General features: G+C 49.8%; 9 protein-coding genes across 9 annotated transcripts; 4 read left to right on the top strand and 5 right to left on the bottom strand.

The window, feature by feature from the left end:
* Positions 1–735: 735 nt before the first annotated feature.
* On the top strand, positions 736–2244 carry N7447_010231 (uncharacterized protein; the record flags this gene model as incomplete). The annotated part of the gene is made up of 4 exons (XM_057234493.1): positions 736–1140; positions 1203–1926; positions 1983–2061; positions 2109–2244. 4 exons carry the CDS (start codon positions 736–738, stop codon positions 2242–2244), a joined length of 1344 nt encoding a protein of 447 aa, XP_057081777.1.
* Positions 2245–2797: 553 nt separating this feature from the next.
* Positions 2798–4445, bottom strand: N7447_010230 (aldehyde dehydrogenase family protein; the record flags this gene model as incomplete). The annotated part of the gene is made up of 4 exons (XM_057234492.1): positions 2798–2954; positions 3008–3077; positions 3132–4333; positions 4387–4445. 4 exons carry the CDS (start codon positions 4443–4445, stop codon positions 2798–2800), a joined length of 1488 nt encoding a protein of 495 aa, XP_057081776.1.
* Positions 4446–5194: 749 nt separating this feature from the next.
* N7447_010229 (acyclic terpene utilization AtuA family protein) lies at positions 5195–7179 on the bottom strand (the record flags this gene model as incomplete). The annotated part of the gene is made up of 3 exons (XM_057234491.1): positions 5195–6721; positions 6776–7101; positions 7146–7179. 3 exons carry the CDS (start codon positions 7177–7179, stop codon positions 5195–5197), a joined length of 1887 nt encoding a protein of 628 aa, XP_057081775.1.
* Positions 7180–7661: 482 nt separating this feature from the next.
* Positions 7662–10063, bottom strand: N7447_010228 (MRX complex nuclease subunit; the record flags this gene model as incomplete). The annotated part of the gene is made up of 2 exons (XM_057234490.1): positions 7662–9994; positions 10048–10063. 2 exons carry the CDS (start codon positions 10061–10063, stop codon positions 7662–7664), a joined length of 2349 nt encoding a protein of 782 aa, XP_057081774.1.
* Positions 10064–10770: 707 nt separating this feature from the next.
* On the top strand, positions 10771–14194 carry N7447_010227 (F-box and WD domain protein; the record flags this gene model as incomplete). The annotated part of the gene is made up of 2 exons (XM_057234489.1): positions 10771–11116; positions 11169–14194. The coding sequence occupies 2 exons, from the start codon at positions 10771–10773 to the stop codon at positions 14192–14194; spliced, it is 3372 nt and encodes a 1123-aa protein (XP_057081773.1).
* Positions 14195–15852: 1658 nt separating this feature from the next.
* Positions 15853–17453, bottom strand: gel2 (1,3-beta-glucanosyltransferase gel2; the record flags this gene model as incomplete). The annotated part of the gene is made up of 4 exons (XM_057234488.1): positions 15853–17064; positions 17113–17212; positions 17269–17399; positions 17448–17453. 4 exons carry the CDS (start codon positions 17451–17453, stop codon positions 15853–15855), a joined length of 1449 nt encoding a protein of 482 aa, XP_057081772.1.
* A 1222-nt stretch (positions 17454–18675) lies between these two features.
* On the bottom strand, positions 18676–19445 carry N7447_010225 (TOM complex receptor protein TOM20; the record flags this gene model as incomplete). The annotated part of the gene is made up of 4 exons (XM_057234487.1): positions 19361–19445; positions 19057–19308; positions 18883–18944; positions 18676–18801 (listed from the first exon to the last, which is right to left on the bottom strand). Exons 1-4 carry the CDS (start codon positions 19413–19415, stop codon positions 18676–18678), a joined length of 495 nt encoding a protein of 164 aa, XP_057081771.1. The 5' UTR covers positions 19416–19445.
* Positions 19446–19655: 210 nt separating this feature from the next.
* On the top strand, positions 19656–21832 carry N7447_010224 (exocyst subunit EXO84; the record flags this gene model as incomplete). Its single annotated transcript, XM_057234486.1, has 3 exons — positions 19656–20043; positions 20114–21383; positions 21442–21832. The coding sequence occupies 3 exons, from the start codon at positions 19656–19658 to the stop codon at positions 21830–21832; spliced, it is 2049 nt and encodes a 682-aa protein (XP_057081770.1).
* Positions 21833–22262: 430 nt separating this feature from the next.
* On the top strand, positions 22263–26067 carry N7447_010223 (AMP-dependent synthetase/ligase; the record flags this gene model as incomplete). Its single annotated transcript, XM_057234485.1, has 8 exons — positions 22263–22536; positions 22603–23738; positions 23803–23934; positions 24379–24607; positions 24679–24728; positions 24781–25047; positions 25100–25159; positions 25219–26067. 8 exons carry the CDS (start codon positions 22263–22265, stop codon positions 26065–26067), a joined length of 2997 nt encoding a protein of 998 aa, XP_057081769.1.
* Between the last annotated feature and the right edge of the window lie 305 nt (positions 26068–26372).

Raw genomic sequence — 26372 nt, 5'->3', positions numbered from 1 at the left:
GAGACGATCCATTTTTGAAGAGATTCCTCTTCAATTGATGTCAATTTATGGGAGTTTGCGCGTGAAGTCGCGCGACTTTCAACCCCTCGGAGGCGTCGACGGAGGGTGGCCTCAGGCACTTGAAAACAGCGTGCTGCTCCACGAATAGAGGCGAATTCTTGATTTTTAAAAGCCTTGATAGCTAATAATATCCTACCCTCTTGCTGTGTTGAATTTTGACAGCTTTGAGAGCGAATTGGTGGCATGGTGGGGGTTTGAAATGATTAAGTGCTAAATCATGGACGCGTTTTGGTTGGGGTGCGTCACTCGCTTATGTGCGTCACTCGCTTGTGAAATACGTTAGTTAGTTTTATTCAGCTTCTGCCATTAATCATATGCGCATTCCACAATGAATTCCATATCATCGACGAATCCTCACTGTTATGTTTCATGTTTTTCATTTATTTCCGGTTATTCTATTATGAGAAGCCATTCAACTTTTTTTTCAAAAAAAAAGTAACGAATGAGATCAAGTCCCCCCCGATGATGATTAGTTTGATTAGTTCGCCTCCCTGAAGTATACATTTGATAAACCCGGCGATAAGCGCCAGTGCGCGGCCCGCCACCCGAGTGCATCATCCGCCAGCCGATGTATGAAGATTTATAGAGACAGATTAATAGATGTTATATATTTCCCTTGATATTCTTGCTCGATCCAGTCTCATAATCTCAATTTGCAGTCTATCTACATACACTATGTCAGGCTGGAGGAGTCTCAATGTAGGCGTTATCGGCGGGGGTATTGGTGGCATGTCCACTGCAGTTGCCTTGCGTCGTGCAGGACACACCGTGACCATCTATGAAAAGTCGGACTATGCAGGTGAAGTCGGCGCTTCGGTTTCGTGCGCTGCCAATGGAACCCGCTGGTTACACGAGTGGAAGGTGGATGTCGCCAAGGGTGACCCTGTGATTTTGAAGAAGCTTATCAACCGCGACTGGAAGACGGGAGAACCCGTTAGTGTGTACGACCTCGACGATTATGAGAAGCGCTGGGGATATGCCTACAACATGTTCCATCGCCAGTACATGCATGCCATGCTCAAGGAGTCGGCGCTGGGCGAGGGTGAAGGAGCACCGGCGACTCTCAAAGTGAACTACCGAGTAAGTTTATCACTAGACACCGACTAAAACCGAGCATGTGCTAATGCTGCCTGGGAATCCAGTGCCGCGATATAGATCTGAAGACGAGTACAGTCGTCTTCGAGAACGGCGAGGTGATAACCCACGACCTAATCATCGGTGCAGATGGAATCGGATCAGCCGTTCGTGGGATTCTTGGTATCACACCAGAAAAGCGGCCCTCTGACCAGAGCTGCTTACACACCAACGTTAAAACCGAGGACGCCATCAGGCTCGGCCTGGTCAACTACTCCGACGATAGCGCACTAGAGTACTGGGGTGGACAGGAAGGCAAATGGGACAAGATTGTTCTGTCCCCTTGTAATGGCGGCAAGCTTCTGTCGTACTACTGCTTCTTCTCGCGTGACCAAGGTGACTATTCAACACAGGCATGGGGCGCTGAGGATCGCCCTGTCGAGGAGCTCCTGGCCCCATACCCGGAACTGGACCGACAAGTGTTCAACCATCTGATGATTGGGACTGAGATCAAGCCATGGCGTCTCTGGGTCCATGACCCGTACCCGTATATCCAACGTGGTAACACCTGTCTCTTGGGGGACGCTGCACACCCGATGATGCCTCATCAAAGCCAAGGAGCCTGCATGGCTATCGAAGACGCGGCAGCACTTGGCCTCCTATTTGATAAGCGTTATTTCTCTGGGGATATCGCCCAAGCCCTCGCTGTTTACGAGGAGGTACGTCTACCTCGTGTCACAAGGGTGCAGGCAGCAGCAGCCAAGGCGGCTTATAATATCAACGAACGGATTGGTGAGTGACTTTTGGTCAAAAGTGTTGCAATGTATTGTTTTCTGACCACTGCATAGGTTTCTCTGTCAACAAAGATATCCCCACATACAAAGTCGAAGACACGAAGAAGGTTTTGACTATAGAGGAGATGAATGCGTGAGTTTGACAGACGTGAGAGTTTGGGCAATACTGACAACGACTAGCTACAACATGCACAGAGACATCGAAGAGAAACTCGCCATCAAGCGCGGGACAACTTATACCGACAAGTTCCTGTGCGGACTTCCCATCGGACTGGAGCTGCCGAACGGGATTACGATCGGTGCAGTTGGCGCATAATGTGAAGGTAACTTTTTGGAAATAAGGAGCCAGTCATTGGTCATATTTTTGTCATTTAGCTTGGCTTTTGCTGATCGAGATGTTTGTACATTTGAGCTAGTCTACATAGTGAAACCATGAATACATAGTACATACCAAATTTATATGTACTTATAGAGCAACATGTACATAGAATCCTGCCGAGAATCCCGAGCTTAGCCCGGAGTCGATTGTTGTAATCACCGAGCCTCTCGGGGGGAGATGTACCGAGCGGTATACAATGACCCGCGATAGTGGCCGTGGCCTAATCTTACCGGGGATAACCTGGAGACTGAACAACGGATTTATCGGTAATTTAAACTTGTATCATTAGACTAGCCAAGCTACACCTGTGGACATTGGCCTTGATTCTGACGCCTGCTCTCAAATTACCGTGTTTAAAATTTTACGGCATCGGAAATAATAGCAAGCACATCCCTTCAATTTGGTTTATATACAAACGAAAATTTCCAATCATGTATCATCATCTCGTTGGCTTGAATCGCTGAACTAATTTATTGTTTCCATTATTATTTTAGAACAGAGCATCGCCCAGGCGGTAGTGTACAGTCTTGACCTGGGTGTAGTTCTCCAGAGCGTAGGAACCGAGCTCACGGCCAAGGCCGGACTCCTTGAAGCCACCAAAGGGAGCCTGGTAGGAGATCATGTTATAGCTGTTGATCCAGACGGTACTATAATAGAGTTAGCTTTTGTTACAGCAGGGATTGGTCAAGATAAAACATACCCAGCCTTGAGGGCGTTAGAAACGCGGATGGCAGTGTTGACGTTCTTGGTGTGAACAGCGGCAGCAAGACCTAGATACAGTTAGAATAACCATTCATGATTTCAGGGACGTAAACAATACATACCGTAGTTGGTACCGTTGCCAATGCGGATGGCATCAGCCTCATCCTTGAACTTGGTGACGGCGATGACGGGGCCGAAGATCTCCTCCTGGGCGATCTTCATATCGGGAGTGACGTCGGTGAAAACAGTAGGCTGGATGAAGTAGCCCTCGGTACCGTGGCGCTCACCACCTAGGGCGACGGTGGCACCCTCGTTCTTGCCGTGGTTGATGTACTCCATAATGCGGTCAAACTGGAGCTGTGAAACCTGGGGGCCCTGGAAGGTGTCACCCTCGAAGGGGTTGCCGAGCTTGTTCTGGGCGGCACGCTCCTTGAAGCGAGCGACGAACTTATCGTGGATGCTCTCCTGAACCAGCAGGCGAGAACCGGCGCAGCAGCACTGGCCGTGGTTGAAGAAGATACCAAAGTTGGCCCATGAGATGGCGTTGTCAATATCGGCATCCTCGAAGACGATGTTGGGGGACTTGCCACCCAGCTCAAGAGTGACCTTCTTCAGGTTAGACTTGGCGGCAGCCTGTAGGATCATACGGCCGACAAGGGTGGAACCAGTGAAGGCGACCTTGTCAATGTCCATGTGGCTAGAGATGGCGGCACCAGCAACACGACCGAAGCCGGAGATGACGTTGATAACACCAGGGGGAAAGCCAGCCTCCACAATGAGCTTAGAGGCGTACAGACCGGACAGAGGAGTCTGCTCAGCGGTCTTGATAATCACAGTGTTACCGGCAGCGATGGCGGGACCAATCTTCCAGGCCCACATAAGAATAGGGAAGTTCCAGGGAATGATCTGACCACAGACACCAACGGGCTCGTGGCGGGTGTAGGAGAGGGTCTCGGAGTTGGTATCAATGGTCTGGCCAGTGATCTTATCGGCCCAACCACCGTAGTAGCGCAGGCAGCCAGCAGCATTGGCGATATCGACCTTGGCCATGGTGACGGCCTTGCCATTGTCGAGGGCCTCAATGGAAGCCAGTGTCTCCATGTCACGCTCGAAGAGATCGGCCAGCTTGGTAAGCATACGGCCACGGTCCGAGGGGGTCACCTTCCTCCAGGGACCCTCGAAGGCCTCACGGGCGGCCTTGACAGCTGTGTCGACATCCTTCTCGGAAGCCTCGTAGACGGAGGTAATGACCTGCTCGGTGCTAGGGTTTAGGGTCTCGAAGGTCTTGCCATCAGCACCCTTGACGAACTCATTGTTAATGAACCTGGGGGAATTAGTTAGCAATGAGACGATAAGTCAGGGAAGTAATTCACTTACAAGCCGAGGGGCTGTTCATAAGTGACATTGGGAGTCTTGATGGTAGTGGAGAGAGACATGATTATGAGATAGATGCAATAAAGAGAAAGAGAAGAGGGAGAGGGGACCTTTGGTTTTATATATTTACAATGGAGAGAAATTGCAATTCTGTGTCTTTGGTTTTCGTTTTCTTGATGCGGGGTCAACGCCACCATGGGGGTAATGGTATTGTATGAAGCTTTGTATTGTCACTTTGAAGGGGCAAGCTTCCTGTATGTTAGTACCTGTATGTTAAATGTTAATAAATTACCAGGCATATCCATTATCAATACTTCCGAGGTTCCGTGGTTCCGAGTCTATTCCAAGGTGACGTGTATGTATTTATTGTCTCCCTTTTTTTTCAACCGTTTTTGTACAGCCCCATACAGCTCCATCTGATCTTGGCGTGTGCCCCTCTCGGGGTAAGGCCGAGGTAAGATTTATATCAATTTCGGAACTTCCGTATGCAAGTAATGAGTTTATTTCAATACGTACATATTGGATATACTACAAAGCATATGTATGTATGTGTAGGTATGTACCTTGTTTATGCAAAATGCACTCCTATTTCGGCCCAAGTGAAAAGAGGGGCAGTGGGCCACGGAGAGATACATGTGTGAAAGCGGGCTATTATCACCCCGGTGACGTTGTCGGTGGGGAGAGGTACGGTACTTCGAAGCTTCCCTTTCCTTCTTTTAATAGGCCGAGAATAAGCGTTTTGGAGATTTAGGAACTTCATATGGATCACATGACGGGTAATATTATGATTATCTGGGGGAGGGGGAATAGACTATAGTTTTCCGCGGTTCAAGAATCGCACAGGAAGATCAACATGCCGCGCCCGCAGATACTCCGCCACATTCTTGCCTAGGAAATCGACCGTGGTGGTCACACCGACACCTCGATCCAGTAGATTACGAAACAGGAAATGCACGGCATGAAGGCTGGGCAACTCAAACCGCTCAATCGCCAACTGACGGTCCTCGCGGGCAGTCTCTCCCAATAGCTCCTGCGCCTTGTCAACAGACAGCAACGCCCGCAGCCATTGGTACTCATCACGGTGACGCACCCAGAAGCCGCAGTTAGCGTCCGCACCCTTGTCCCCAGAGCGTGCATGAACGATCCAGCCCAGTGGGCCACGAGTCGTCGGCCCAAAGTCGTGGGTCAGGTTGACGGGTCCGTCAGTGTGGGTGATGGGCTGCGAAGGTTGATGTGATGGATATGTCCTGGTGTTGGCCGGAGGCGAGATATCGAGAGTCTGCGTGGATGCCGTCGGCTTCCAGGGCATGTGGACGCGATGCTGGATTGCAGATTGTGGTAGCAAGCTGACGTAGTACTCAAAAATGGCACGCGGGAATCCCTGGCGCATATCCAAGTGAAAAGTAGCGCCAGGGTACCCCTGCATGATGTTATCGGTGATAGGTTTGAGGAACCGTGTCGGTGCAAGGTCCTCTGCACGCCGTGCCTGTACAACGATGCGCAGCGGCACAGTAGCGCGGTTCTGGTCGTGCGGATCAGAGAGGGAAGAGCCCAGTAAATCGAAATTCAGAGATGTATATCGGTCCGAATAGGGTGACAACAATTGGCGGATCTGCACTTCCAGCATGCGAGCTTTGGCTTCGATATCCAGACCAGTCAAAAACCACCATGCTTCAGCCTGAAACCCACCTCGCGCCGTGATGCCGACCTTGGTCGTGGGAGGAGGAGGACCGGATCGAACACCATGAACAGCGATACGATTGACGCCACGCTGCGAGAAGTGGATGCCACCGAGGACCGCCGTGACATCGGAGTTGTAGTACCAAGGTCCTTGTATCTCATAGAGCAGTTGGGATGTGCAAGTATCGACAGTTACCGCACCACCGGTGGCATGGGTCTGCTTGGTGATCACAACGTCACCCTCGGCAGATATCTCGGCGATGGGGTATCCGATATTGGTCCAGCCATCTCCATATGCGTGCTCAAGAGCTTTGAAGCCTGTGAAGTTGCCGCCGCAGACGTAGTTGCTACACTCGATCAGATGGCCTGCCACAAACGCATTCGCCAGCTTGTCAAGTTCATCTCGCTGCCAGTCATGGTACCAGTAAGCAGCTCCGATGACAGGTGAAGCATCTGATACCCGCCCGCACAATACAATGTCCGCACCATCTGCGAGTGCGGCTGCGATACCAAGGCCACCGAGATAGCACTGGGCATAGATGGGCTCGAATGACCAATCTGCCAATCGCTCGCCGGTATAAACGTTGCGAAATTCAGACCCGGAAGTCAATCCCTTCTGGACGGTAGATAGCACTTCATCTCCGGCAACCCATGCAACCTGGGCATCCAAATCAGCAATTGTTGATCAGTTTTAGCCAAGTCGCTGGCTGACCTTCAAGTCCAGGTTCTTTGCCTCCACCATGCACATCACCACCTCGTATAAACCCTTTGTGTCAGTTACTCCAGCATTGACCGCGAGCTTAATTCCATACTTGGCCAAATCATCCAGAGCCGGCTCAAGTGCTTCTAGAAAGGAGAGCTCGTAGGCCGGGGCTGTTGCTTCCTGCGAGATCGCCTGGTCCACACGCCGACCCGCAGCGGTGGCCATGTTAAACTCGCTCATGAAATCAGCAATAATGACATCAATAGGATCGGTCGGATGGTGACGCGCAAAATCAGCAATAGCATGACGTCGGTCTGAGGCAGAGCCCGAGGCACCTAAAAGGTTAGTTTAAGTACATCATGAATGCAAGTCAACGAACCTGCAATGCGAATGGGTCGGCCATTGTATGTCATTGTGCTTTAATCAGTATTGCCTTGTACACAAAGGTAATAGAACATCATCGAGGATTGAGCCGGGTTTCCTTCATATCCCCTTCGTTGCACGGCCGAGGTGGTTGTCTCCCTCGGCTGATAATGCGGGGTTAATAGAAAGAGATCTGTCTGGTCTGTCTGACGAAGTATCATATTTGCCACTTGAAAGTGATCTTGTTCGGGTATTGACTAATTGAAAAACCTCTGGGTAAAGGAAACTGCCCAGGTGCCCATATAAGCTAATTACCGTGTTGAGACTAGCATGTTTTGTATACTTCATCATCACAACTCCCAAGCACTGCGCCTGTTGGTTTATTATGATTATATCTGCTATTTAAGAGTCATATTTTCAAGATGTCATTGAAGAATTGTGAAGGTAGCAACGCTGATTTTAACGCCCAAGTGGTTTTCGATAACTCCATCCATGTATAAAGGCATAAACATCCATGAATGCAAATCGTAAATTACCTACGACGTCTCGAGTTGGTCGGCATTTCTTCAAAGGCGTCATCGTCATCGTCATCATCATCAATACCATCGCTGATAACACTCATGTTACGGGTTGAGCGGCTAGGTCGCGATGACTGAGGCGCGCTGGCCTGTGAAGCGGAGAAGTTGAGCGTAGACTGAGCTGGCTTACCGCGCGCAGGGGCTCGCCGAGAAGCAGTCCCACCGACAGTTACCGATGACGGAGCTGGCGAGGCGGCAGCACGTCCACCGCGGCGCTGAGTCGTCGCTGTCGTAGGGGCCACTTTTCGTGGCTTCACGGTAGTAGTAGAGCGAGGCTGCTTGACGAACAGTGCCTGCGAGTCAGAGTCATCATCATCGTCGGAAATGACATTGGCTATAACATCGTCGTCATCATCATCATCCAGCATAATCACGTCTGGTTCTTCGTCTGAAACTGCTTGCTTTTTGCGACCCTTCGTAGTCTTTTTTTCTGGAATAGCTTTGGCCTTAGTGGTTCGCGTACTGGCCACACTGGCCGCTGCACCTCGACCACGACCACTGCCACGACCCCGAGTAGAGGCCGCGGTACGACCACGAGCGGGCAAAGTCCCATCCCCTGCAGCTTCTTCCTCTGCTGGATCCCCACCTTCATTATCGGAATGAATAAGAGCACCAGGCTGGTCTTCCCACACACCATCAAACTCGGAATCCCAACCATCTGGCTTAGGCTTAAAGCGCTTCTTTCCGCGGGTTCGCTTCTTTACGCCCTTTGAAAACATGTTTTCCATCTGACCGCGATATTTCTCCATAGCAGTGACTAGCGAGCTTTGTTCTTTCCCCTCGTCATCCATCTCGTCATCGTCACGATCCAAGGCCAACAAGTGTTTGACCTGGCTCTCGAGGGATTCATTGACGAACATCTCCATCGCATGCTTGTCATCCTTGTCAATGAATTGAGCGACGGCATCTCCGAAAGAATTTTGTGGCAGAATGCTTAATGACTGTGATGAGAGGAACTCGCGCACGAGCTGTTCGACCTTCACGGTGTCAAGGGCTGAGAGGTGAGAAACGGTCGTTTCATCAACGGATTTATCATCCTTGCGCGAAGTAGAAGCAGTCTTTTTTTTCCGGTAGAATTGCACCACATCGTTCACGTTAGCGACCTTACCAATGAAGCGATTGGAGAATCGCTGCGGGTTTTCACAATCGAAGCTACCTCCTTCAGGTGTGGAAGTCTCCACACGGAGACGAACGAGAGGAAGCGGAGCTTCCGGTGCTTCATCATCGTCCTCATCAATGCGGTCGCCTTGCAGCTCTAGCCATTCTGCATTGGCTTCTTCGATCAGTTCTTCGACAATGGACATGAGGAACCGAGTTACTTCTGTGCGGTTGTTCTCTTTGCGGGCAAGCTTTTGGGCTCCCTTTTCTTCGGATAATACAATTTCCCGCATCACAAATGGCCGCACCGTCTTCAATCGGATAGGTTCATTCTTGAATTCTCGGCCTGTTACACTCAAAATCGAGACTTGTTTTGGAACAGCCTCTCCAGGCACCAAGGACGTTGCGACAGACGACCCTGGCTGCATAACATGAAATTTGGTTTCTGGATTGAACTTAGGATCAATCAGGCATTCATGTTCGTGGCCCCAAACGACCAAATCAAGAAATTCAGGAAGAAAGTTTTCTGGCAAGTAACTGGTTTCTGTATGAGCATGATGGTTCTGATGTACAGACATCAAATTGAACCAGTCGCTTTTCTGGACAGACGGTTGGAAGAATTTAACTTTGCCATCGCGAAAGGTGCGGAACAGTCGCTCGTCTCGAACGTTGCTCATTCCGTACAGCGCAAGCTTTGTCCGGCCTTTCTGCAGTAAGACAGGCTTGATTTGAATGTTGTCTGACTCCGGGGTTCGGCCATAGTAATTGAGAAGGCCCGAGACTTGTAGTAAATCTAGTGCGGCCAGATGACCCTCTCCCGAGGGATCATCGTGATTTCCATGGATGGAGAAGATCGGAATCGCCACGTTCATATCTAGGTCCTCATAGTTGACATGATTGAACGCGCCCTGGAAATTCTCACTTGCATCACTGAGCATCTCCAGCTCACACGGCTTGTCCCCGAAACAGTTCATGCGAATCGACCGCATGACCTGGTACATGGATTTCCGTGATGGTTTATTCTCATGGAACAAATCTCCAGCCAGGAGAACCATATCGACATCCCGTTCCTTGGCCAGGCACATTATTTCGTGGAAGCTCTTCCAGCTGTCGTCCCCACGGATGGGATCTCGCTCATTGTAGCCGACATGATTATCAGTGGAGATGAGAATGCGAATGGTTTCTGCCTCTATAGAGAGTATCAGTAAGCTGCATACCAATTTGGTATCAAGAGTGTCTTACCATTTGCTCCAGGCATCTTGGTCGACTGAACTCACGTGCCTCATCCAGCGCTGTTGTTTTGTGTATGCAAGGTATCGAGGGTTGATAAGACACCGGGGAAATGACTGACAAACTGCCGAGTATCGATGAGCTATTCCAGGAAAAGCACATTACTTTCGCAATGAAGTCCTGAGAGAATTGATAGGCTTCTGTCGCGCTGTCACGTGCTGAACGCGTTCCGGATAGCCATTCAGTATAAATTTCGTGGAAGTGCAACATAGGGAGAAAAAATTGTTTAAAAAAGGGTATAATAATTGTCAATAAGATTCTACTAGTTGTATAATAAAAATGAAGTACTACCTTTTCAAATATATTCCTGATTATATGGGGGTTTACTGCATTTTCATCTTTCTAGCTATTAAACCGAGACATCCAAGGCATATAAAAAACCATACAAAGCGACACCACAAAAGATGTCATGTTTATCTTAACTTGAACGTAAGAATGTAGGCATAAGTCGATTTTGTATGCAACATACAGAGTATAGCCCGCGATATCCAAGTTAATGTGCGGGATGGCCACTTTGCCTCTTCCGTTTCTTTGCTCGCCCATTTCTTTCCCTCTTTCAACATCGCTTCCCTTTCATATAAATCTCCTTTTCCTCCCGCATTTATTGACTCGACTGACCCAGGCTTTCTCGCTGGCTCAGTCGCTACCACCTCATCTTTCCGTCAAGACCTTTTTATGCAACCAGAGCCTACTGTCGTGTCTCAACATACACCCCCCGTTGACTCATACCCAGTCACAATCAGTCCCACCCAGCATGGACATGACCTCGACGGCGCTCAAGTCTCTGATTTCCTCGAGGGAGAGGATATCAGAGACTTTGCAGACGTCCCGAGCATGTCGACAAAAGTCGAATCCGACGCGTCCTTGAACGGGGTCGACGGTCGCTCTTCCCCGCCCTCGGTCCACCGGGTGAGCCAGCATGAGAATGCTCGCACTCCCCTCAGACAAGCAGCAAATGCTGGGGTATGCTTAGTGGCTTCTGTTAGACAGTCGCAAACGTCTCTGGAGGCATTTCCGAATGGTAGGTGACCTGCAACCCTCGCGGCGCAATCAATCCTGACCGTGATTTCCAGAGGTTCTCACCCATATCCTATCGCATCTACCTCCACAATCCCTGTCCGCCATAACATTGGTGTCCCGTCGATTTCATGCGCTAGTGACCACTCCTCATGCTTGGAGAATCGCCTTCTCGCGATTCTTCCCCGGGCCCCATGCCGTTGAGGATGGTCGGAGTACTAATACCGATGCGACAGATCTACAGTCGGACAGGCGATACTTTGCGAGGCTGACCGCATTAGCCTCCTGGCGCAGCGAATACATCTTGCGCACTCGCTTGATGCAATCGTTATCCCGGGGCAAACCGGCGAGGTTCGACCCGCCCAAGAAGCATGGAACTGTACGCACGGCGAGCGCTCGCCATGGTAGTGCCATAGCCACGTATACATCACAGCTCCTCTTTCCGGTCAGTCATATACATGCCTCTTTCAGGCCTGACAAGAACCCTCTCTTCATCCATGGAGCCGCAGAGCAAGGGATTGCGTCTTCCAGTGACCCATCAACCGTCAAAGTTGGCACCTGGGGTGTCTCCGACCACCAAATGTTCCGCCACTTTGCCGATACGTTTCCTGGTGAAGCGCAGTACGGCCTCGGATCGGGTGATATGGTCGGTGTACCCAACTTGATGGACGTCAGTCAACCATATGGCATGATATATGGCGAAGGCTGTCCCCAGGGGCGCAGTTACTTTATCTCAACGACGGAGCAGCGTGGTCGTTTCTTGGGATCTTCGGATTTAGCTTCTCATCCACCACTCGGCATCCCCGCCGTGAACATGATCACACATGCTGTCTGTTCGGTGTGGATTGCCAAATCCCCTCACATCCTCAAGATGACCCAGGGGCTGGTGGGGATGCTGTCTGGATCGTCTTCCGGCGTGTTGACTGCGTACTCTCTGGGCCCTCATCCGACTTATGAAAGGCGGTACGAGCAAGGTCAAGTGACTGCTAGATGGGTCCTGTGCCCTGGTGTTCCTATTATTGGAATTGCCGTGGACGATCAATATTCATCCAAGCGCCATTCTGGAAAACGAATCTGGGCTGTTGCTCTTAATGCCCTAGGAGAAATTTTCTACCTCACTGAACTTCCTCGGGCACCTGATATCCCACTCACAGCCAAACTAAACACCGAGCAGCTTGACGAGATGGCATGGAAGACTGGTAGAAGTGTGCATTGGGAAATGGTCGAAGCGAGCAGACGTGTGGCACGCCCAGACCCCTTTAATCGCGAATTGGTCGATGGCAGCTACAGTCCGCGATCGTCATCGGATTCCATGGGCCTCAATGAACACCAGATTGCTGCCGAAACCAAGGAGATTGAAAAATTCATGTCTTTCAAGCCTAAATACTTCCGCAAAGTCTGCGAAAGCTGGGACATGCAGCGCGATCTTAAGGTGGACTTTGCTGGCGATGACGGATACGGGGCAGGCGAGTCGGTTATTGTCATCGCTCGCGGCTCGGGCGAAGACGCAAAGGCGTCGATCCGGCGGTTCATGCGCACTGCTTCTAGGTCTGGTTTCAGCTCAGCCACGCCAGCCACGCCAGAGCCCATGTTGGATTCGGAAACTCTGCCATCACTCTTCGGCGGCCCGGTGAACATACCACGTCCGACCATCACCAGCAGTCTTCCTCCTCGATCCTCCGGACGGATGGACTCACCTTCGACCCACTTCGGATGGTGTCTATCAGATTTTGTTTTTGGCGATCGCAAATCTACGGAAGTGAGCGCTAGTGCGCTGGATGTATCCACTTTCGCGACTCTCACAGCCGAAGAGGATCCTCTTTTGGCTATGTCTGGGAGCTCTCCTTCGTCTGCAACATCTTCCCCAATGTTACCGCATATGGATCAGCCGCGGTCGGGCCTGGAAGTTCCTGGGCAACGCGCTCGATACCTAGCTGTTGGAACCCGCACGGGTATGGTGTTTGTCTGGGATATCCGAGCCCCGGCGGCGAAGTCTACGGAGATCATCAATTCCATCTCCTCATTGCGCACCATTCAAACAGACTCGCCCCAGGTATCTTCCTTGGCCATCACGTCGTTGTACCTTGTCCATGGCGGTAACGATGGCCTCGTGCAAGCCTGGGATCCATTAGCGTCATCTACCAAGCCAATCCGGACGGTCAATTCCCGTTTCTCGACCCGGGCCCGTCGTCGGCTTGTGCAGGCTGAGGCCTCTATTCTAGGTGTTGGAAACAATTACTATGCCACAGGCGCTATCTGCCTTGATTCCGACCCGACCGTCCTGCGTGGAATGGTATCACTCGGTACCCACTTGCGATACTGGTCGTACAGTTCCTCCGAGGCTGATCAGTATAAGAGCAGCAAGCGCCGCCTTCGCCACCTACTGCGTGGCAGCAACGGGGCTGCCGAAGGCCAACGTTTTAACAATAGTGGTCGGGGTGCAATCGAGGACTTCATTGAAGACGAACGCGTGGATATGGAGCGTCAGAAAATTGCTGATGAAAAAGAACGAGCACATTTGAGTGCGCGTTTCGGAATCGATCTTCTTGGACCAGACATCGACGAGGAACAGCTTTTGGCGTATGCCCAACTCCTAAGCGAGGAGGCCTGCTCTAGCGATGCGGCGAAACCCAAGGACAGCGTCGCAATCTCCAGCTCGGCCACAAGCGCTTCATTCGACACTGTTGGTCCTAGTTTGTTTGGCCCTGACGAGGTGTCTTCCTCGTCGTCTCCCTATCAAAAGCCCACAGACGATGAGGATGACGACGAACTTGCCGAAGCAATTCGCCTTAGCCTGCTTGAAGAGCAAGGTGCTGCTTGGCCATTTGACCAAGCTTCGTCTATCCCTATCAAGTATGCCAAGGGAGTATGTCCGCCTCGACAGCCATCGCCTGGAGCCGAGGAGGCTGAGAGCAGTAGACAGCAGGAGATGGATGACCTGGAGTTCGCGATCCAACTTAGTTTGGCTGAGGGCAAGAGTCGCGAGGATGGGGAGGAGGAGTGGGAGGAATTCCCATCTCTCGCGGGACCAATACCTGCCTCGCCATCAGGCAAGGGCAAGGGGAAAGCGAGGGTTATTTAGAGCCAACAAGTTTTGCACTTTGCATTTTCAGTTTGCGTGTTATGTCCCAGAGGAACGGGCATATATTTTCAAGTGTTTGCATTTGAATCGAAACATTCTTCAATCGAGTGCTATTGAGCAACAGTACCGAGCAAAGTAGAAAAAAAGAGAAGATAGCACACTGCAAATCTATCCTTCTGATGCCATTGACCACCCTCTAGAAAGGCTTGCCCACGCTGTAACATCAAAAAAAAGGGGATCAGACTCCTGTTGCATAGGAAGCTTATCAATCTCGAATAATGGGAAGATCTCTGGACCAATCGGAAATTTGGCTCCAAAGAACTCGGGGTCTCGGAAGCCTACAAAATGACTATATTGAAATATCTAGCCCCAAGTCCGAATTATCTAACATCACATACATAGTCTGCGTCTCTTCACTCCATACTGCGCTGTGTGGGCCTTCGTTGACTGGCAGTACTCCGATTTTTGCAGCGACACTATCATATATCAGCATTTCTCTAGTCTCCTTGGGGTTTACTCACTTAAATTCCTGGAGGAACACCCTGCGAATGGTCATTTGGGTATCTGGCGACAGTTGGCAGAATGCACCAGCTCCGTCCTCGTCACCAAGAGCAAAGCCCTCTACCCTTTCCAAAACTATCCAGGTGATCCTCCTGGGACTGGCCCAGACGTGCCCAGGGTCCCCTGCTGCCGTGCTAAGAGCTTGAGTGTATTGGTGGATTTTCTTTCCTTGAAGGTTTGATAGGTTTGAGCTCAGGAGGATTGAATTGGGTGGCTTCACAAGCTCGAGATATAGGGTCTGAGGCTTCACCCTTAATTGAGGGAATCTGCTGTGCGATATGAAGAAAGGCGTTGTGCTTGATATTGGCCCTACGACAGGAACTTGGCGGAGGCGAGGGAGGAGTGTAGCTTGTTTTCAAGCTGCTTAACATGCTCGTTGACTTTGCAATGATTTTCCAGCTTGAGGGCATAGGGTCTGTTAATTTAATGATACCCTTGAAGGAGGTTGAGAGCCAGCTTTTGTCATTGGCCATGGTGTGATTAGAGAAACGGAATATACGGAGTATCTAGTATTATATATGATCATAGAATGACATCCACACTTTAAGTTAGTCGCTTATGAGGTTTTATCATATCTCTTTTCAGGTGTCTGTTTTATAGACATTTCCGTATGTTATAGCCAAAAGGGTGGAAATAACTGGTGGGATCATCCCGGTCGGTGAGATTCCTAGTGGTGTCTCTGGAAAGATTCTGAAGCGGGTCTTGAGAACCAGAGCCGAAGGCGTCAATCAAGGGAAGGCTATTGACGCTACAATCTATGCTTCCAAACTGTGGTGTTTACGCAAGAGGAAGAAACAGGAATGCCAGTGACAAATAGAGCAGACAGTAAAAGGGTTTCTTGCTACAATGCATTTCGTCTACGAACTCCTTCGAACGTACAAGCGATGGTTTGTTGGTGGAAGGAAAATATGAAAAGAAGAGCCAGGTATGTAAATTGTTCCAAAGGAATCATGTGCAAATTATCCAGTCAATCGGAAGAAAGCTGGACGAAGAAGGTACGAGTAACTCGTACAGAAAAATAAATCATCGAGACCCGATATCAGCTCTTGGTTGTCTCGGTCCGAACCTGAAGCTTGAGGATGAACTAGTCAAGGCAATTAAAGAAGGGATGCAATCAGCATAAAGAAACCTCCTGCACCACCGAGGGCAAGAGAGGGGACGCCATTGAGAGAGGCGGCGTTGCTAGGGATCGAAGTACCGGAGCTGGAGGAAGAATCGGAGGTACCCGATTCGGAGGTACTCGAAGTGGAGGAAGAAGAGGGGGTGTTGACACTGCTCTTCACCTCAAACTTGACACCGGTGATCTCCTTGCCGGTGTGGTCGTACACCTTCTGGGGGATGGTGGTGGAAGAAACAGACACGAACTTGCCGGTAGGAGCATCGGGCAAGCCATTCTTAATGTAGTCCGAGACCTTGGAAGGAACCTCGGGCAAATCCCAGGCGTTGTAGAAAGGCTGTTTGCCGCGGGATTTAGCACCGATGAGTGAGACACTGCACTCCTCAGCCTTGACATTGGCCTGCGTGGCATTGCTTGACATGATGCGGTCCATATCAAGCTTGTTGAGCTGCTTCTGGAAGTTATCATAGTCGACAAGAGTGGTCACGGTCTTGGAGTCCTTGATCTTGATCAGGCCGTACTCGTTGTCCTCCTGGGTCCACTCGTAAACGAGACCACCAGAGAAAGCCTGGGTCATCTCCACGCCGTAAATGGCCTGCACTTCGGTGAAGATACGGGGCTTGACATCGTTACAGCCGTACTCGGAGAAGAAAACGGGGATGGTGGCGTTGGTGAAGTCCTCGGTGAGTTCATCGAAGCCGCTGGACTTGTAGGTGGCGGGACCGCACCAAGAGTAGGAGTTGAGGCCGAAGAAGTCGGCGCGAGAAGAGGTCGAGTTCTTAAGGTCACACTCGAAGTAGTGAATGGTGTCCATCAAGATATTACGGATATCGGCAGCGGAGTATCCGACAGGAATAGCGCGCTTAGAGTTCTTGGCAATATAGTCCTTCATATCACGAACGACGGCACGCATGTACTTGGGAGTCAAGTAATGGGCGTCCTCGTTGATCACCTCGTTTCCAGCGAAGAAGCCCAGGACGTTGTCGTAGTTCTTGAAGCCCTCGATAACACCGAACACCTGCTTGTAGTAGATGGCGCTGTAGGTGGTCCATGGGGCACTGCGGTCCAGATAGCCACCCGCCAGAGGGTTGCTGACGTCGAGAATCATGTAAATACCGGCGGCATTGAAGATCGAGGCGCACTCATCGTGATTGAGAGAGGGTTCCAGGTTGTAGACACGGATAGTGTTGACCTATGAAGATAAGTCGCTGTACGATAAGAACATAGGGTCTGGACCTACACCCAGACGCTGCATGAGGGCAGCATCGCGCAGACAGGCATCTGCATCGCTCAGAGGATCCAGCTTCTTGGTGAAGCCGGACGAGCCACCGGGCTGGTAGCTATTGAGGAGTTAGCCACTGTAGAATGTGGGCAAGAAACAGCAAGGAAGCCTTACTCTACACCAATAATCTGGAAACGATCGTTGGTCTTCGAGTCAACAAAGTCCTTGCCGCTGACTTCGAGTGGGGTTAATGCGGCCGCGGTGCCGGCGAGCGCACACACGGATGCGAAGAGACGAGTGTAAGACTAAAAAGTTAGTGCTTTGGTTTAATAGATGTATGCGATAGTACATACAATCATTGTGAAAGGGTATATAAAACAAAAATATATAGGGAGATATAAGATGAGACAAGATAAAATGTTTAATGAGTGACAGCGCAACGGCGCGAAAGAAGGAACGACTCAAAGAAAAGAAAAGAAAGAAAAATGGACTCCAAGGACTTTTAAAGGTCTTAAATGAGAGATAATTCCAATCTAAATGATTGGAATAATTTGATCAGCGGTCTCAATTTAGTGGAGAACCGCAGTCTCTGAACAAATAATAGGGGTTCTTAGAGGATCTTGGAGTCTTGGAAGTTTCACATTTTTCCGAGGTTCGTTTCACTTATTTAGTATATTGGTATGCAGGAGTATACAATCAAATTTCAAATTATATTGTATATCAAAATGATCAAAGTCCATCTCTTCTCTCTCTTCTTTCCTCCCTCAGATGGACTCGGCCAAGTCCCGGCCAAGAATCCCAAGGCCAAGATACCCTTCAATAACGATTGCTTGAACGCCACGTCTGGGCTATTTGGGCTGTGCTGAAATACATTCAGGGGTATTCCATATAGGCAACAAAAATCTTCAACCTTCCAAGGAAGCCTCTGAAAAATTAGTGAGATTATGCCCAGGTGTGGTTAGGCGTGGTTAGGGCTTCGGAGATCGTAGCCTTGTTTTGCAGGTGTCGAACAGCCACCTAATTCGGAAATTCCTATTCGTACCTCTTACCGATGTAGATACTCTCATTCTATTACATGTATATATATGTATGCAGTACACATAAATTCTGCCTTGGCCATTTCTAAATAGACTGGAATAAATCAGACTTATAGATCCCGCCTTCATCCTAACTTAAAGTCTTGGAGCCAAAAGCATACCTCGGCAATCAATAGTGGCGGAGGTAGCTCTACAGAGTACGGGTTTATAGCTAGAGTCTCAAATAAAAAAGGGTTCCCAGCTCTGATGGATCGTCTCCTTTAGCAATAGACCAGTCTATAGACATCTTCCTGATGGAAAGGTTATTTACCTCGAAAGAAGCCAAAAGTGAAGAGGTTGCTTTAGATTGGTGGTATCTCTGCTGCTCCATCTAATTGGAGTATGTGGCAATGAATCGCCATCAATCAGACTTATATGGTAGCCTTCATCCATACTCCTTTTGTTTTCCACCCCCACATACTAGTTCCCCGGGATATAAATTATGTGATACAAATTTGAGAATTCCATCTAAAATACAAGTTGTTGAGAAATCAGGTCCAGTTTTCTATTCGATGTTGTCGTCGGTGCCAGTCTTGGGGCCGGCAGAGTGACCACCATCAAGTGCGATAAGCTCGGCGAGAATTTCGAGGGTTTCCTTAGGAACGGTCTTGTCGTAAATTCCGATCAAATCCTAAGTAATCATAGCAGTTAGTATATTGCAGATGATGAAGGACAAGGCAATAGGTGACATCGGAAATGTTTTTGTACTTACCTGAGGCTGGGGGTAGACCTTCAATGCTTTCCAAAAGGCAATTGCTGCTTCAACTTGGGAGCCTGGAGATGCAGTTAGCGATCTGCTTTTTTTCCCTTCCGATTGCGAGCTATAATCATATCTCGATCCTGCCCTTCGGAATCGAAATAGGCTGGGACAGTGGATTCAATTTACCTTCCGAAGCACAAAGAGATTCGCCCAATGCGACTTGGCTCATAAAGAAGCTTTCTTTCTCTTCAAGATCTGTTGGAAGTTCACCGTTCCTCTTCACTTGTTCGAGCGCATTCTTCAGATGTGCGACCCGGGCTGCGGCGCCGGCCTCTGCCTCCTGCTTCGCAGTTTGTTCGACCTTCTTGTTGTTCTTCTTCAACGACTTGCGGAAGGTAGGATCGCTTTGACGCTTGTGATCGAAATAAACGGCATAGGCTGGTACAAAGTGTTAAAAATTGAAGAACGCGGCGAGACGAATGCTACATACCGAGAACTCCCGTCAGAATCGTGCCGGCGACGATGGCAGTGTTTCGGAAAGCCATGGTGAAAATGTGGGATAAGATGGAATTAGAGATATCGAATTTGTCCCAGCCAGTGTATGGGAACTTGGAGAGGTGATAGTGGTTTGAGTGGTGGTTGGGGGTGATAAAAATGTTTCAAAAGGATGTCCAGATGTCCGGAGCCTATGGATTATATAATCACAGCAGCCCGAGCGTCATCCCCTTGACCTCCCGCGACATTTCCATTCCTTGATTATTGCTGCATTGCCAAGTGATATCACCATGGAAGGCCGAGGATTAACTCTGAGGAGCAAGTCTCGTCGGCAGCGCCCTCAGATTAGCGCCCCAAAACCCATCTCCGGTCCTCTACCTCCCAATACCAGGTCTCCCGAATCAGGCCCATCCGCAATCCCCACACGTGAGCGGGCACCCCAGAACGATGCGACCTCGGATTTAGTAAAACGACGATACTCGACTCGATTCAATAGCGCACCCGAATTTGATGGCAATGCTCCTCCTGTTCCGGCACTTCCAACTCAGGTGCCTGGGGGTCGCGGCGGATTAGCACCGGCAGCTCTTCCGAGGCAACTGTCACCAGCGGACCCGAACTCACCAGCACCGAAAGTCGACCTTAATGCTCTACGAGATCCCAGTCTTCCAGTTGATCGATGTTAGAGCTCCATGACCTGCCACTGTGTGTTTGGTGTTTGTGCAAGCTAACGAGGAGTTTCCGATGCTAGATGTGGCCAGTCTTCTCGCCAATGCGTCCGAGGAAGATATCCAAAAGTACCAAGAAAGTCTACGCAAAGTCAAAAACCGAACATCTACCGATCTGCAGCAAAATGTCTATCAGAATCGCACCCAATTCATCAAAATCAGTAAAGAGGCCGAGAAGCTCAAGGATGAAATGCGGACCCTCCGTACCCTCATGGCGGAGCTGACAACGGCGCTCGGACAAACAAGCGTAGGAAACTCACCTAATCCCATGTCGCCGATGGAGGACTCTTTCCCCAAACGGAATGCGAATCGCAGCTCGGTCGCCAACCTTGAGAGCATGTGGAGTGTACAGCTACAAACGTTGTGGAAAACAGTGGAAGGGTCACAGAAGTGGCTTCCAGCTGCGCCAGGACGGCACATTGTCCTAGAGACTGGTAATTGGGTCGAGCTGGACTCAGCCACCTGGAAACCAAGACGGCCCGTTCACATTGTGTTGTTGAACGATTACCTACTCGTGGCTGCGAAGAAGCGTAAGCGGGTCGACCAAAGTCACCCCAACCACCGAGGACCTGTTCCAACGAGACTAGTGGCAGAAGACTGCTGGCTTCTCAACGACGTTGATATGATTGATCTTGGGGCAAATTTGGGAACGGGACAAGCGCGCGAAGAGGCTTTGGATCGGGGCATTGGGAGATCGATCAGCATCCGTGTAGGATCCAAGCCCTTTACATATCGCCATGATGACGTGTCGGCGAAACAGGAACTTCTGGCAACTTTCCGCAAAACCGTCGAGGATCTGCGTCGAACCATGCGCTCGGAGACCGAAGCCGCCAGTAAGCCTCTGGAAGCATATGGATATCTGGCTGGTCGGCAGCTTTCCCAGAAAAAGCCAGAGGCTTTCGATATTTCCGATACCCCAAGAGACAAATCCGATCTACGTATTGATGTGGATGGGAAACAACAGAACCTCCGTTGGGTTGAAGGGCAGGTGGACGAGCTCGATATCGATATTGCGCTTCAGCGATTCGAAGCATCTGTATTCAGCATCGAGAGACTACGGAAATTGGCCAAGAGTCTCAAGGGCAACACCATTGCACAAGACGTCATCAATTTCAAGGTCGACGGGCGAGCGACTCGGCTTGCTGGCATTCTCTCGCGTGCACTAGTCGACAAACACTCATTCCCGGCGGCCACCAGGACTCACGTTACCTGGTTGACTCGGTTAGGGTTTGAGGATCAGGCACGCGAGACGTACCTGAAGGCACGTTCGGACGTGATCGGCCAACGCATCCGGTATGTTCTTCATCTTATCACACAAGCTTATATTCGCATGCTGACTTTTCTTTCCAAGGGCCTGTATCTTTGAAGGTGATCTGCCTCTATACATCTTCCAGATCTCCTACGTCTATTTTTCCCTGATCAAAAACACCATCAGTATCTATCAACAATGCTTCCCTAGCGTAATGAGCAGCTCTTGCATTCGTTGGGCTAAGCATCACCTCGACGGGTTCAACGCTCTGCTCAGTCGACAGCTTAGCAGCGTGCAGCGTGGCACATCGGTTTGGCAGAAATGTCTCGAAATTGTGCACGATCATGCCGCTCTCTTGGTGGAAGTGGGTGTGGATTTCACCGACTTGGTGGCTCGTGGACTGGAAGAGAATGTTGAAGGATCGTTTGATGGCCCACGCACCGTCCAACCGGGCGAGCTGGCACAAGCACCATCCCCGGTAGTCATGCTGTAGTTGTGGAATTTTGTCGAATTAGCGACTTGAATTTGAAATTTACGTGATTATTTTATGAACTAATTATGTCTAAAACCAAGACGGAGATAAAATGGTATCCCCGGCTCCATCTTTCTCTCACTTTACTTTCACATCTTTATATTATCTTTTTATATCCTTCTGTTAGGTATATACTCACACTTTAATGCCAGTAGAGGCAGTGGTGGTCATATATAGGGGAGTATAGGTGAATATAGGGAGCAATTATTTTGGATACCTTGTTTGTGAATCTTTCTCTCTCCACAAAGTGGACATGGGCGTTCTCTCCGCAATCGGCTAAATAGCTGGGCTGGATCCCCTGGAATTCCTCACCTTTAACCACCCCCCCCCCCCCCCTTCTCCAAGCTCTTATGTACCTGTCTATTTTGAGATTCAAAGGATCAAATTAGAGATGCCGATTCCTTCCCTACCCCTATTTGTTGCAGCAGAGCAACATGCACAGAATCCCGAGAAGATTGCCGTCGTCGACACCACCAAACAACAGTCCTTCACATTCGTCCAATTACTAGCGGATGCAGCAGCATTAAGGAAGCGCATAATTGAGCAATTGGGATTGACAGGGGATTTGGAAGAACGACGCATTGCCTTCTTAGTTCCGAACGGATATGACTACGTTGCTACACAGTGGGCCGTGTGGGCAGCCGGAGGTGTCTGCGTTCCACTTTGTAGGTGAAAGCGATGCGCAGCAAGCGATGCGTAACCTCTTAAATCCAATGCTAACCGCTCACAAGGCACAAGTCACCCAGTGAAGGAACTGCTATACACCGTCGGAGATTCGGACCCCTCATTGGTTATTATGCATCCGCATTTCGAGAAGATCGCACCTTCGCTGCGCGAAGGATGCCCCGACAATATACCATTCATGGGACTAGAGCCCTTCTCTCGAAATGAGGCCCCGACTTTACCTTCTTTCTCCCCACCGTTTGCGCTCACTCGCCGCGCCCTGATGATCTATACCTCTGGAACCACATCAAACCCCAAGGGCTGCGTGACGACACACGAGAATATCACTTTCCAAGCGAGCTGCCTAGTCAAGGCCTGGGAATACTCTCCCTCAGACTGTCTTATTCACGTGCTGCCGCTTCACCATGTCCACGGTATCATCAATGGCCTGGCTGCCAGTTTCCTAAGTGGTACCACGGTGGAGATGCATCCGAAGTTTGATCCGAAAGTGATCTGGGAACGATGGCAGGACCACGGCTCTTCGACCTTGTTCATGGCTGTGCCGACCATATACTCCCGTCTGAATGACTACTTCGATGCTCATATCCGCGGCACGGAACGAGAAGGTGTCGCACGGGCTGGAGCTCGTGCTCTACGGCTAGTCGTCAGTGGATCTGCAGCCCTCCCGACGCCAATCAAAGAAAAATTCGCCGAAATTACCGGCCAGGTTTTATTGGAGCGATATGGAATGACCGAGATCGGCATGGCGATCAGTTGTGGGCTGGATGTTCAAAAGCGTATCGATGGCAGTGTGGGGTGGCCGTTGCCCGGCGTCGAGGTCCGACTGACCGAAAAAGAAACTGGTCGGATCGTGGATGAAGTGGATGAGGACGGCATGATTGAGGTCAAGGGTGGCAATGTGTTCTGCGAGTACTGGCGGAAACCGGAAGCGACGGCCTCGGAGTTTACAGCGGATGGATGGTTCAAGACCGGCGATGTTGCTAAACGCGATTCAAGCGGTGCATACTTCATCCAAGGTCGTGCTTCTGTCGACCTGATCAAATCGGGTGGATATAAGATTTCGGCGTTGGAAGTGGAGCGCAAGATGCTGGCCATTGACACGATTCAAGAAGTTGCAGTAGTTGGATTGGCGGACCAAGAATGGGGCCAGCGAGTCGCTGCGGTCGTCAAGTTCCGAGAAGGGGTACGTTTGCGTTCTCCCCATACAGCGGAAACTTGTCTTCTTTTCATAACTAACAGTGACGTAGACTACGCTCGACCTTCCTACACTACGCGCTGAGCTCAAGAACGAGATGGCTCCTTATAAGATTCCAACCGTTTTGAAGGTTGTGGATGGGATCGAGCGCAATGCCATGGGCAAGGTCAATAAGAAGGTCATTGTACAAAAGTACTGGCCGGATAAGGCATGAGATGAAGGGTAAGAAATGACTAATTAGCGAATATAAGCAATACTGTAGATTTGGGGCCTAGACTGGGTGGGCAATATAGTACATCCCATACTTAACGTATGTAGCGACTCTTGAAGTAATTCTCTACTACAAAGTACTTTAACCCTCGACCTAATGAAAATATTACACCTCTATACTTGACTTGGATCTGAATATCCTAGTTCGAGGCAAGTCCCTGCAAACGCCGATCTTCACGTGGCTGATCTCGTCATTTTCACCCCAATATTGCTCATTTCATACTTCCTTATATCTTATTCGTAGGAAACATGTTTTTATTGCGGATTATGGTGTGCTAGATGTCCTAGATGTGCTAGATATTTTAGTCCTTCTATTCCCCCCCCCCTCTCTTCACATATACCCATACCTCATACATAGCATTCAAGACCTCTCCTAGTCGCCATGGCTTCAGAAAAGGACAATATACCGACTGGCACCGAGAGCGATACCAGTTCAAGTATTAAGGGCATCAACGAAAAGGCATTGTTACGGAAATTGGACTATCGTCTTTTACCGCCCCTCACATTACTCTATTTACTCTCCTTTTTGGATCGTAGCAATGTGGGAAATGCCCGTCTAGAAGGAATGACAACCGACATCAACATGTGTATGCTTGGGTGTTTTTTGATATCGATCCGAGGGCTAATTGGGATTTAGCAGGAAACCAGTACCTTACAGGTCTGACTCTGTACTTTATCGGCTATGTTCTTTTTGAGATTCCTTGCAACGTGAGCAATGCATGTTAATATAAATGATTATATACTAACGAGTTGCATCTAGATCATCCTGAAAAAGACTACCCCGAGAATATGGCTTCCGACCCTCACTCTTGCCTGGGGAGTAGTCGCTACCCTCCTGGGAGTGGTACAAAATTACTCTGGATACCTGTCCTCGCGATTCTTCCTGGGTGTTGCAGAGAGTGGATTGTTCCCCGGTGTGGTATTTTACCTGTCCATGTGGTATAAGCGAAACGAGCAACATTATCGCGTGGCTTTGTTTTTCAGTGCTGCCTCGCTGGCAGGTGCCTTTGGTGGTATCCTAGCCTGGGTTGGTTTTTTTTTTTAGTTCCACTAGATAAACACAACTGACAGGCTTCTAGGCAATTTCTCACATGAAAGGCGTGGGGAACTTGAATGGGTGGAGGTGGATTTTCATTCTGGTGTGTCCTCCAACTATGTCATCTTGATATACACCGGCACAAGCTTACTATCAATTTAGGAAGGGCTGTTGACCATCGTTGTTTCAATCGCCGCCTATTTCTGGGTGTATAACTACCCATCAACAGCCGAGTTCCTATCAAAGGAAGAACGGGAGTTCGTCCAATTGCGTTTGAAGAATGACAGCGATGCCACTCGCGATGAGGAATTCGCCTGGTCGGCAGTATTGGATGCATTCAAGGACCCCAAAGTTTGGCTGTATGGGCTTGGATTCCACACAATGTCCTTGCCACTGTATACGTTGTCGCTCTTCCTTCCAACGATCATCAAAGAACTCGGATACTCAGCCGCAAAGGCCCAGCTGCTTTCCGTACCACCGTACGCGGTGGCGTTCTTCATGACCATTGGGGTTGCGATTGCCTCTGAGAAGACTCGCAGACGCGCGCCATTTATCATGGGTTCATCCGCCATTGGATGCATCGGATACATTTTGCTGCTATCACAGCACCGCGCTGGGGTGTCTTATGTCGGAACTATCTTCGCTGCGGCAGGCATTTACCCAGCGGTGGCCATTGTGCTATCGTGGCCCGCCAATAACGTATCTGGCCAGACTAAACGTTGCATTGCCAACGCCATGCAGATCTCAATTGGCAATATGGGTGCGGTCCTTGGAACGCAGCTATACCGCACCGAGAGTAGCCCGCGGTTCTTCCTGGGGCATGGGTTTGCCTTGGGATATCTGGTTGCCAACATTGTGGTCGTTGGGGTCCTATGGGAGGTTCTCCGACGGGAAAATTCCGAAAAGGAGCGGGTCAGAGAAGTCCATGGACTGAGCCCGTTGATGGGAGATGTGGGTGATGCAGGAGAATTCCAAGGAGACAAAGATCCTCGCTGGGTATTCCAAACTTGAAAAGTCCGATGAATTAGTGAATTAGATTGTTCAGTATATAAATGTAAGATGCCCCCAAATTCCCAGTTCCCAGTTCCCAGTTCCCAAGTCCCAAGTCCCAAGTCCCAAGTCCAAGTCCCAGAAGACGCCAAGAAAAAAACAAAAATGAACCCAAAAACGTCCAAACTCAAAATGACCCCAAATGACCCCAAATGACCCAAAATGATCCAAAATGATCCAAAATGACCCCAAATGACCCAAAACGGAAAAACACGCCAAACACACAAAACACGCAAAGCACACATAACACACATAACACACATAAC

Source organism: Penicillium robsamsonii (assembly GCF_028829455.1).
Source record: "Penicillium robsamsonii strain IBT 29466 chromosome Unknown utg000006l_segment0_segment0, whole genome shotgun sequence".
NCBI classification, from domain to species: Eukaryota; Fungi; Ascomycota; class Eurotiomycetes; order Eurotiales; family Aspergillaceae; genus Penicillium; species Penicillium robsamsonii.
The sequence above is the reverse complement of the archived record's forward strand: the minus strand, read 5'-3'. Positions and strand labels throughout refer to the sequence as shown.